The sequence below is a fragment of the Psammomys obesus genome, unplaced genomic scaffold, assembly GCF_907164565.1.
Source record: "Psammomys obesus unplaced genomic scaffold, mPsaObe1.curated_primary_1811, whole genome shotgun sequence".
NCBI classification, from domain to species: Eukaryota; Metazoa; Chordata; class Mammalia; order Rodentia; family Muridae; genus Psammomys; species Psammomys obesus.
Window position 1 is genome coordinate 4,046,597 of NW_026596415.1, and position 12,694 is coordinate 4,059,290.

General features: G+C 43.8%; 1 protein-coding gene across 6 annotated transcripts in view; it reads right to left on the bottom strand.

The window, feature by feature from the left end:
- Clec16a (C-type lectin domain containing 16A) overlaps positions 1-12,694 on the bottom strand; it is a 205,776-nt gene that overhangs the window by 146,687 nt on the left and 46,395 nt on the right. For 4 of the 6 annotated variants that reach the window (XR_008719030.1, XM_055597722.1, XM_055597721.1 and 1 more), the window contains exon 10: positions 9,423-9,654. Coding sequence is in view for 5 of the 6 variants with exons in the window: in XM_055597722.1 (XP_055453697.1) it covers positions 9,423-9,654 (232 nt within the window). In the remaining variant the exon portion in view is untranslated. The remainder of the gene's footprint in view (positions 1-9,422; positions 9,655-12,694) is intronic. The other 2 variants (XM_055597725.1, XM_055597723.1) reach the window with 1 other exon arrangement.

Genomic DNA, 12,694 nt, shown 5'->3' on the forward strand with positions numbered 1-12,694 from the left:
AAGCAGATCTGCACTCTTCAACAACATCAAGACTATGAAGCATGCCCATCATCTCAGTATCAACAAAGGAGACCCATGAAGGAAAAAGACCAAGAGTTTGCAGCCATTTTGTGCTACATTAGCAAAAATCTGTCCCCCTAAAAAGGAAGTACATACTTAGAATGTGCAATAAAGGACATTTTAAGGCCATCTGTCCAGAACAAGGATGGGAAGAGCTATGAACTGACGGTAATGGGGTCAAGAACGCCTTGTTCTTAGCAAATGCACACTGAGGTTTTGGGAGGGGAAGGACATGAGATGTGACTTATCCTTCCAACAACTGTGCAGTGTGTGTGTGTTGGGCAAGGGGGTGGGAGGGCAAAGAGAGAGAGAGAGAGAGAGAAATGGAATACACAAGTAAAAATGCTTTAAAAGAGCTAGGCTTGGTGGCCCATGCCTGTAATCCCAGCACTCAGGGAGGCAGAGGTAGGTGGATCTCTGTGAGCTTGAGGCCAGCCTGGTCTATAAAGTGAGTCCAGAACAATCAAGGCTATACAGAGAAACCCTGTTTTGAAAAAACAACAACAAAAAAGCTTTACAAGGTAGAAAAGGCAAAGTAGGAAACTGGGTAATGGGTAAATGAGTATTTTTAATACTATTTTTGTTTCATAACTTTTCTTAAATTTAAAAATATTTTTAGGGAAAACATTTGAAAAATTACTACTACATACTCAAAACCAGTATAAATGCAAAGTCTCTGTAAAAATATACACGATGAATGAAGACACCTATTAATGTGCATTTTAAAAGGGAACTCAGTTGAGTAAGCACCTGGCACACATGGGCAACTCTGAACAGCTAGAGGCGCTGGTTTTTAAACTCTATTTTATTTGGGGTTCCTTATGCCTCTACCTCCCTTCCAACCCCCAACCCTAGGTAGGAGGGAAAGAAGGTTAAAAGGGAAAGGGGATGTAGACTCTTTAGACTTAGTTCTGGCTCGTTAGGGTCGTCAGGCTCTTTGAAAAATACCAATCTCAGTCATCAGGATATCCAGCAGTCCAGCAACAGCAAACTGCAAACACAGCAGCATGCACAAGCAACCTTCTTTCTCCTCCACCATCTCCTCAAGGCCCCTTCCTCTCTCTCAGTTTTGATGTTTATATTTTCCCAGAGTCCTCAGAATTCTACTAACTCCAGCTGGCAACGACCATGTTCCTCTCCAAGCATTACGAGGATGATATCAGCTGTGGATAAACTAAGGTAGTCCCATATCCCACACTTGGGGTTAAAACAAAAACATATTTACATAACGTGACTGAGTTTTTAAAGGAACCAAAACTTCCACTACACACAGCATTGCTACCATCTCAGAAGCTGCCCTGACACTGAGGGCTCTGTGAGAGTGCAAAAGAGATGGCTCACTGATTAAGAGTGCTGGCTGCTCTTCCAGAGGACCTGGGTTCAATTCTCAGCACCAACATGGCAGCTCACAACTGTCTATAACTCCAGTTCTAGGGGATCTGACATCCTCACATAGACATATATGTAGGGAAAATGTCAATGCACATAAAATAAATAATTTGAAAAAGTCTTATCCTAGGACCTTGCCTGCTGGTCTCTCAGGCTATCTGAACAAGCAGTGCTGGCATGGCTATAAGCAAGAGTGTGTGTCTACCTTGCCCTCTCTGGAACACTAGGCCACATGCTGGATCACTTCAAGTGCAGTAAAGCTGTGAAGCTTATTATAAGAAAAGCTCCTAGGTGGGTTGCAGGTGGTGTACCTGTCTGGGTTTGGGGTAAAAAAAAAAAAAAAAAAAAAAAAGCACACCAGGACAGTAAACAGATTTACTTGGTGAAGAGAAAAGACAAGTGTTGCACTGACAAGAGTAGAGTGGCAGAGTCCATCTGCGCACAACTGCTTCCAGACATTTCCGGATATGCAGAGACGGTAACAAAGAAGACAGCAAAGAGGAAAAATAAATCTGAGCCAAAGGAAGAGAGACTGAATGAGGGGATGGAGAAAATGGAAAGAGCATGCTTCTGCCAGCCTGCCAGCCATGCCATTCCTGCAAGCCAAACAGACACACATAGGAGCCTGTTCACAGGGTCATTTTACACCAGACGCCTGGGGATCACCCACTTCACTAGTGCACAAGAGTTCTACATGAACCTTATGTTCCTGTGGTCATCAGTAAAGGGAGGACACTTAGAGTACATAGCTCTGCTGGGGGCAAGGAGGCACACACAGGGTGGACACTTGCCCACATATGCAATCCCTGAGTCCATCCCAGAGTCACCAGAAAACAAATGCTCAACAAAATAACTAAATAAAATTACATGTCAGCTGGACTAAAGATTATTTTTACAGTTTTAGCCTAACCCTTAACAAGAAATAGGGTTGTTTTTTGTTTGTTTGTTTTGCTACAAAATAATTAATGGAGATGTAAAAATTAAAGTATCAGGTTTCTAATGTGCTCTAGCACAGTCTATAATAGAACAAAGTAACATTCAAACCATTCCCAAATCCAAACCCTAAAATGATTCTATGCTAAGAATTTTTACAGAATGGTATAGAACTATCTTGGGGGCTGGTGAGATGTCCCAGCAGTATGGGTGCCTGCCACACAAGCCTGGTGGCTTACTCCTAAAACCCACGAAAAGCTGGGAGGAAAAACCCACGCCACAGCTGTCCTCTAGCCTCTGTATACACACAGTGCAGCAATGCACCCACATCCACTCCTCCACACAAAGAAATCAATACATTTGAAAAACCTCCAGCTTCTGTGTATAAAGAATATATGACAGGTTAATTTCATATTTAGCCTCGGGTCCCATCCCCAAGTCTAACTAATTATTCTTGGTATTTAGAATATTTATTTCAATATCTGAAAAGTTGGTGGTCCAAAGCATTTTGAAAAAGAATCCACAACTTGTTTTTTTAAAAAGTAAAGTGCAGAGAGACAGCACATTGGTGAAAAGCTCATACTACTCTTGAGAAGGACCTGAGTCCAGTTCCCAGCACCAGCATGGGGTGGCTCTCAAGTGCCTGTCACTCTAGGCCCAGGGGATCCGACATCCTCTTCTTTCTTCTATGGACATCTGCACTCAGGAACACAACCCCTGACAGAGACACACAGGCATACACATAAGAAATAAAAATAAAATTTAAAAACAAAGATGCATCAGTAATCATCTTAAGAGTTAATTTAGCACTATTATATAATGCTATTGTCCTCCTATAGAAGTCTATTTAAATTATTTATTTCAGAACTTCACACTAGAAGCTTTGTTCATGTCTGATTCTTTTACACAATGACTTCTGAGATAAATCTAGTTTTTTTGTTGGCACTATTATAGAGACTAAGAATTATCTTCAAGAACAGATGTGTTGTATCTTCTTTCTTCTAGCTTTATTCCAGTCTGGAAAGCAGTATCTCTTCATGAAATCTACTGTAGCTCTGAGGTGGAGAGACAACCCAGCAGTTATTTCTCTGCCTTACCTATAGCACCAAATTCTGTTCCCAGCAACATCTCAGCACACAGCTGAGCGCACAGCTGGGACATCCTAAACAGGGCTTGAGCAGGGTTTCCCCTTCCTAATGTGGCTCTGGGAGGTATTTTGGTTGACTCCATATTCATTGTTTACTTTTTTTTTTTTTTTTTTTTTATTAATCTCTTCTTTCATTTCAGGTATTTCTTATTTTTATTTGAATTTATGATGAAATCTTCCCATACTTTCAAAAGATAGTTTAAATTTTTCTAGTTTGGGGGTTTGGGTAGGTTTAGACGAGGTGGCCTTTTGGAGAAAGTATATCATTGGAGGTGGGCTTGGTCCAGGACATTCCCAGTTAGTTCTTTCCACCTCTTGCTGTGGATCATGATGTGAGATCTTGACTTCCTGCTCCTACTACCATGCCTTTGCTCCACCATCATGGACTCTTAACTTTCTGGAAACATAAACCCACATAAGTCCTTCATGGTACTTTATCACACTGATAGAAAAGTAACTAATCCAGTGAGTGTGTATGTATGCTCATGTGCATGTGTGCATACCAAGGGACAACCCTAAGTGTTGGTCCTCAGGTGCTGTGGTGCTCTTTCTTTTTCTTTGAGACAGAGTCTCTTACTGTCCTGGAACTTGCAAGCAAGCTGGTCTGGCTGGCCAGAGGGAGTGAGCCAGCATGTCTGCCTCCCTGGTGCTAGAGAGACAAATGTGACATTTTCTAAAATAAAATAAAACAAAACACAAGGGCTCTGGAGGTTAAGCTCAGCAAGCCTGTCACAAACTGGGCTATCTCCTCAGCCACTGTAGGAGTCTTATATGGGCATGTATAGGAGAACAGTTAAGCCTGGAAGACAGGCAACAGAATGGTGGCTATGTGGGTCGGAGGTGGGACAGGGAGAGTAGGAGTTGTTTAATGGAGTAGAGTCTCAGTTTTGCAGGATGCAAAGAATTCTGGAGATGATAGTGATGGACATAAGATGGACCCCTTAGCACTGCTAACTCATACACTTCAAAGTAGTGAGGTTTCATTTGCTAGTATTTACCACCAAAAAAAAAAAAAAAAAAAAAAAAAAAAAGGAAAAGAAAAAGAAGAGAAACAAACAAGGAGGAGGAGGAAGTAGGAAGCAAAAAGACAGGAACAAAAAGTAGGCAAAGCTATCTTTATCACCTAGTACTGCAAGTGAAGGCAATACTGAGAGGGCTGTGAAGATCAGACACAAAGACATCTATTTCTTGATATGACAACTCTGGCCACATCCTGGAGCGCCCCCAGCCTCTGACATGCTGATTTTTAAAGTAAGAGCATTAATACTCTGACTTGCCTAGGATGATGCACACTCCAATCTAATTAATATTTGGTAGATGACATGCTGTTCAGGGAACCAGCAGGCACCACATCCCGTCTTTGACTGCACAAATCCAAGGATTTCTTCAATCTGGATTCTCTATTCCAGAAATTACAGAAAGAGAGACAATGCAGTTGGGAGAGAAAGGCAGGCCTTCACAGGAAGGTCAAGAGAAGGGGAAAGACATGCTCCTGGTTACCTAGGTAACCACTGAGGGCTGTGATTGGCTGACTCTGGAGAAGCGTTTCAAGGTGAAATTGGCAGGGCAATTTCCTGAACACAGTGGTTTTCTGAGCATGTGACAAACTTCAACTCTTCTTGTGAAGTCCTTATGAAAAGTACAAGCAAACTCTCCTACTACAGAGGGAAGGGGGGTTACCAAGTCTCTTTCTCTCTCACGAGCCCAACTGCTTCCACTCACATCTATGCTCATTCATCTTACTAATTAACAGGAATGAGCCCTGTCTGGCTGGGGAGATGGATCAGTTCATAAAGCTCCTGTCATCCAAGTGTGAGGACCTGAGTTTGAACCCCTCAGTTTTATAAGATGCAAAGAATTCTGGAGATAGTGACAAGCACCCTTAACACTGCTGACCTGCACACTCAAAGCGCATTTTAAAGCCAGACTCAGTAGCATATTTCTGTAATCCATATGCTCCCATCAAGAAGTAAGAGGCAGAATTCTTGCCTGGTATATATACTGGCAAACACAAAAGCCTATCTCACAAGGTGAAGAGTGATGACAGACACCCAAGTTGTCCTCTGACCTTAATATGTGTGTTGAGGTCTGCATGCAGAGATGTGAACATAAACACAAACAAGAAACGGAGGAAAGAAGAAAAGAAGAAAGGTCTGGAGAACCTTTCAAGGCCCAGAGTATACCTCTGTATCTCTGGCCTCCATCTTGAGCTGGGCTGCTAGTGCATCACAAGCAGAATGTTGCAGAATGGGAGTTGTCACTGCAACAGCCTCATGCTGAGCACCAGAAAAGGTCGTGGACATGTGCAGCAGGGCCAGCTTATCCAGAATGACGATGCTGATCAGGGTAGGACTAGGACTCAGACTTCAATACCCCAAAGACGAGTCAAGAATGAGGCCATGTTCCATTTCATTCCAGCAGAGAGTTTTAAAAAGGGCACCAGGACTCCTTAGCTCAGTCCCAGCTGACTAGGCTGTCAGTCTTGCCTTCTCTGTCACTACAGACTGTGGTGAGAGTCTGGGAAGAGAGCTGGGAAGGTTGGGCCAGCCAACTAATTCCTATTTGTTCCTTAGGCAAAGCCAGCAGCCCAGCCCTGCTGTTCCCAGGAGAGAGAGGTGGGGCACCCCCCTCTCTCTGTCAGGCCTCATTATTAGGTTACTGCTCTAGAAGTCCAAAGGTGGATGGCTGTTTCTTCAAGTGAAGGGCCCGCAGGAAACAAGTATGTGCTATGGCTGTTTGAGTTCCTGGGCAGAGCTTCTTCAACTAAGAGGTGATGTTATCCTTTTCTTTTAACAATCCATTTCTGCAGAAATTGGGGGGGGGGGGTGCTGTAATCTCATGGCCTTGGAACAGGTCACTTGAGAGGTATGGGAAAGCAAATCTCTTTTTACACTAGAGATGGGTGAGGATGGGTTACAGGCACACATTCATTTCATACACCTTCATTGTCTGGGCTTAAACACAGAGGAAGTGTAAATTCTGGATACTGCTTTGTAAAAAACAAACAAACAAAACTCCCAATTGATTCTACATTCACATCAAGCTGTGGTGAACTGTGCCTCTTCAGAGGCCCTCTTTACACTTCTGTTTTACCCTGCCTTTCTTTGTGGAGACTTCTTTGCCACCAGAACAGGGGCAACAGACACAGGGTGCCAACATCTCTTAAGTAGGAAGCAGCTGTATTTGCCACACGATCACTGTTAATCACCCCCTAGCTGCAGGCACAATGAAAGGAGCTTGGAGGAGGAGTAACAGGAGGAAGAAGCAAGTTCTCTAGCCACCTCAGTACAGAAGGGGGAAGGCGAGACACTGATACAACACCCAGCACACTCATCGGTTATCCCTGTTCCTGATACACACACCTCAGAGCTTGAGGAAGAGCTGCTGTAGAAACATGACCCAGACCTGGCGATGAGTCCCTGCATAACTCCATATGAATAAATATCTAATTTTCAGTAAGAAAGAAAGTGACACCTTTCCAAGCGACAGGATTTAACAGCTGTAGTTTTTATGTAAACATAAATACAGGATAAGGAGAAATTCATTAACAGTACCTTCAAATCTGAGACTAAAAGATCAGACACATACTTTGGAAAGTTTCAAAATATAAGTACACTGGCTAGGCCTGTGGATGCTTTACATATTTACAGTGAGCTGAGTGGGAAGTTGACAGCTCATTATATTGTAGAATCATTAGTGTGTTTGAGAAATTACAAGGGCAGCAAAATGGCCAAGGGGAGCCACACCTGGCTGAGCTATTAAGTCTGTGTCAGCTGCTTAAGCTGGCCTCTGGGGGAGATCCTGGGGTCCTGTTTGGCACAACCTGGGTAGCCTGGGAAACCAACTTTGGAAGGTTGGTAACAGTATCTCCCCATGTAGAAAGAGGGTCAGCACCAAGAGCTGCGGCTCCAAGCCCAGCAGCCTAAGTGATGCAGCAGCCTCAATACGCTGGCCCTTTGTGGCAGGGCTGGGCCACCTGCCTGACAATTCGATTAGGGTCTGGGGCCAAGCCTGCCCTTCCACCGTTAGTCATAGCCGTGGCTGGCTGAAGAATATCCCTTAAGGCCTGGAACAAAAACAGGAGCATCTTTCCAAGATGAAACTGACAAGGACACAGTTTGCAAAACAAGATACAGATATCCATCTACCCATCTTGCCCCATGCCAAGACCTGGGGTATGAGTTGATAACTTTCTTCCCAGCTACTGAAGTCTCTAACATAATTGACAATAAGCAGATGAGTTTGACTTACCTTGTGATTATCCCTCAACCTTCCCACCAAAGTGATACTTATAAGCAAAGGCTTCCAGGCCCCAAATGAACCAAATGAACCAGTAAACCAAAAAAAGTGCAATGTACACAAAATAAAAGCAGGTTAGAGACCTCGGCCTTAGGATATGGGCCACCAGGGGACATTTTGGCTAGACTCACTGACATGTGATTGTGGCATTCATTGACAGTTGCCATGACAGTCATTACAGGGGCTAACGGGCTGGGATAACAAGCTGTGTGCTGGCTGCAGACCTGCACAAAGCTCTCAAAAGCAAACAAGTCTTTAGTCGAGTGGTCCTCAACCTGTGGGTCATTACTCCTTTGGGGGTCAAATTACCCTTTCACAGGGGTTGCCTAAATCATTGAAAACCACAGTTAATTACATTATGGTTCATAATAGTAGCAAGATCACATTTTTTGAAGTAGCAACAAAAATAATTAATAATAAAAATAATAAATAATTAATAATTAAAAATAATAGTGGGGGTCACCATAACACAAGGAACAGTATTAAAGGGTTGCAGCATTAGGAAGGTTGAGGGCCACTGCTCTAGTCAGTGGCTGACACGAAGCAATGCCTGATTATGTCAGCTACTTAGGACTGGGGGCTTAGAGTCACCGCTGCTAGAGCAGGGTCCATAAAGCTGGACAGCACAATGTTCCCTCAACCACACAGCTCTCAGCTGGGATGCTCCAAAGAGGTTGCATTTATTCAAGGAGATGTGGAATTTTCCTTCCAGCCAGTAGAACACTGACCCCAGGACCACTAAGCAGCGTCCCATTAACAACACCCATCCCCCAGTACCTAGGGCGCTGTCTGGAGGCTCTGTCTGAGTGGCTGTGAGCCTAGTCTCTGATACAAGCACCTGGGTATTTCAAGTATTCTGAATCTCAGACCAAATGTTCTGTAGCTCCAGGAAACATCAACACAAGAAGGGGTAAGAGAGAAAGGCAGATAATCCTGCCAGGGTAAAAGTAGAAGGCAGGTTTCTGTCCACTGGGCGTATACACACCACACAATTGTGCCTCACTCTGAACAGATGGGACTTCTAGAACCCATCAGAGAATCTGGAGGCTGTACTTAATCATATGACTGCAAAAATCCATCAACTATTAAAGACCTATTGTCTTACCAAACCTGGGTCCCCTTTCCTTCTCACAGTGTACTAAATACAAATCATACTCCCAAGTTAGCAGGAATAAGAATAGCAGCCATAGTAGTGAATGAAGGTGGCAACAATAATGACAGCAACATCAACAACATATGTCTCTAGAACATTCCCTAAGGGCCTGACACGGTTCTGAGTTGGCCAGATGCACTGCATTGCGTGACTTAATCCTGGTAATGCACTCGCTATACAGTGGCTATGGTATGTGACTACCTTTTTACAGAGAGGAAACCTTGCTTCAGGTCACACAATGCGGGACTTGCACTAGATCTGCAGACACGGCCCTTCCAGCTGCCTCTGAAAGGCTGGGCTGTCCAGATGAGATACAGTGGTGGGTGCTGGGAAGAGCAGCAGCACCCAGGGAACACATGAGGAGCAGGAGAAAGAGAGAGGACACAGAGCCTCGCTGGCTGCAGGGGTTGGTGTGGGAGGGGCATTCCCGGGTACACTCACCTTCACGCTCCCCACTTGTCTTCATGCTTTTTGAACCACCCTCTGTACCTTTAGCCTTCTCTGCGTCTTCCTGGGCCTCTTCAGCAGGCCCTCTCTCCTCGTCTTCCTCCTCCCCAACGTTTTTGTAGTTGGGTCTCTTTTGCATCCGCTTCTTGCCCTTATGCTTGTTCATCTCAAGGGACCGCTCGAGTGTCTCAGTGGGCTTAATGAAGCACCGGATGCTAGGCTTAGCCTGGGTGAGTCCAAGAAAGACAATGAATGAATCAGGGGGCTAGAATCTCAGTGGACATAAGCTGCCAGAAGTTCCTGCCTTAGCAAGTTACTTCCAAAACAACTAATGCTACTCCTGAGTTGGTGGCAGAACTATTACCAACACTCTCTTCTTCATTATCAAATTAGCTACCACTTATGGCTTGCTATCCTAGGCCTGGTGGTAAAAGCCTATAATCCAGGCTAATTGAGAAGCTGAGATAGAATGATTTCAAGTTCAAGGCCTGTTTGGGCTACAGACCGAGTTCTAGAACAAGCTGAGTAACTTAGTGAGACTCTGTCTCAGGAAGAAAAGAAGGCCTGAATGAAGCTCAGTGGTAGAGCACTTGCTTGGTATGTGTGAAGCTCTAGGTCCCCTTCTCAGTACTGCATTTGAGAACATGCATGTCCACATATGCACAAGAAATGCTAGCTTTTACCATGCCAGCTCTTATATACCCCAAAACCAGCTGTCCACACAGCAAACACTCTGCTGTGCTCTGTATGTGCTACTTGTTCTGAGAGCTCAGACTCCAGCAACCCCATGAGTACTGCTGCCCTCATTCTGTAGATGAGGAAGCAGTTTGAAAGGTCATCAAGCCAGGAGGCACCAGAGCCTGAAATCCATACACTAGGTATCACAGTGATAGCAAATAAGTATTGTTATTAACTTTTTTGAGGGAGGGGTGATTGAGACAGGCTTCAAGTGGTCCAAACTTACTATGTAGAAGAGGACCTTGAACTTATCTTTTTGCCTCTGCCTCCCAAGTAATAGGATTGCAGGCTTGTGCTATTGCGGCCAGCTTATTAACTTGTACTTGCAGTGAGTAAAATGCCACATGGCTATGGAACTAGACTAGCAGCATGCCTTGCTATTACAAAAGCAAGTAAGAGGAAGACAGGGCAAAGGGCCCAGATGTGGTCATGTGCCAGCTCTCCTTGTAGAGAAACTTGCTAAGTATCAGCAATGAGCCAAAGTCAAACTAGTTCCAAAGGAAAATGTTTTCTCTAGAGAAGATAGAGGTTTCAGAGAAAGAGTCCCTCTCACCAGGGTTCCTGTCCCATACTCCTATATCTCTGTCTTTATAACCATGATGTACAGAAATTATGGGTCCAATCTACAGGTGAGAAAAATTGAGGCTTGGAGTGGTTGAATTTGTTCAACTTGCCCTGGTTATGGAATTGCAGACAATCTGTTGACACCAAAGCCCAAGTGCTTCTTCAAATATCAGTGCCTTACTTGGAAGCCACCTCAGTTTTAAGTTTAGAATTCTTTAAAAAGTATATGTATAAACTGGAGATGGTAGCACATGTAGTAATGCCAGCACCTGAGAGATGGAGGCAGGAGGACCAGAAGTTCAAAGTTATTCTTAGCCACAATGCAAGTTCAAGGCTAGCCTGGTCTATACATGAAAACCCTTCTCAGATAAGGTGGAAGGCTGGGGCATGTGCATGGTACTGAGAACATGGGGTGCACACCTGGGGAGAAGGAGGTGTAAAAGTCACTTGAGTTCAGAAGCTTAAGGCCAGCCTAGGTAGAACAAGATTCCATTTCAGGAAAAAGAAATGTAGTATATCCATGGAAATAAATTTATCTAAAAATGAGCAAAGACAGAAAGAAAATGGATTTGTCTGAATCAGGACTTTGATTGAAGTTTTATCTTTCCAAACTCTGAATGTTCAGACATCAATTTGTCATTTAAAAGAAGTTTTAGAATGAACTTTTCCATTATCTTGGTATAGATTATCTATCTTATGAATTTACCCCAAGAGCCACTAAGTATATTCTGGAGGGGGAGGGACACTGTACCTTGCCAATAAGTGAAATGTGCCCAAGGAAAACAAATTAATTTCAATAATGTCAAAAACAAAACCCATTTGAGAGCTAAATTAGCATTCAAATCCAAACATTCATTTTTATTTGCCCATTTGGATTATTCAACCACAAAAAGGACAGATAAATTGAAACAGGATTCCACTATCCTGGAAACCCAGATAATATATTGCAGAGTTGGAGACTGGGCATTCTGAGCATGTACTGCTTGACAGATGGCATCCATCAGTGCTAGAGTAGGATGCTGTGTGATCAAGGGCAGCCCTGGACTGTACTCTCTTGGAGATGATCCCAAGATGAAGTGGCTTGCTTACAGCCATCACCATCTATTTGCAGTGGGTTTTAGAGCATGCCACGCGGTGAAAAGACTATCCATCTGACACAGACACAGAAACTAAGACTTAACACACAACAAATACAGGTTAGAGGTTAAGGACAGCGCTCCACATGGATGACCATGGTGAAAGGGCTAGCCAACACAGACACAGAAACTGAGACCTAACATACAACAAACACAGGTTAGAAGTTAAGGACAGCGTTCCACATGGATGACTGTGGCAAGTCTGCCCTAAACTCTAGGTGGCTCTAATGTTCAGAACAACTGGCAGAATAAAGGAAGGGAACAGAGGGCCTTGTGTTGCCAGAGTGGTTTGAAGGCCAGAACAACTGCCACATCTCTTTGCCTGAAATGTGTGCAGAGAAATTCTAGCCTTCTAGAATCAAGTGAAATCATGCATAGAAAGTTCCTTCAGATTTGGGCCTGCGGTTCAGTGCCCAGCATGCATGAGCACTCTTAGTTAGATCACCATGGGAAAGGGGGGAACAGAAAGAAAGGGAGAAATGAAGGAGGACAAACAGAGAGACATTCCTTCAGAGAGTAACAAATGGCACACAGGCAGCACAGCAACAACCTTCCCTTCCCAGCCTCAAAAATAAGTACAAAGAGAGAAAAAAAAAAAAAAAAACTGCCAGGAAGGAGTGGGGCCCACTATGATCAAATTACACTGTGTTTTTTTGAAGGGTGAATTCAGATAGATATAATGGCACATGCCTTTAATCCCAGAACTCAGGAGGCAGAGGCAGAGGCAGACAGATCTCTGAGTTCAAGGCCATCCTGGTGTACACAGTGAGTTCCAAGTCAGTCAGGACTACATGATCTCTAAAAAGAAATTAAAAAAAAAAAAAAAAA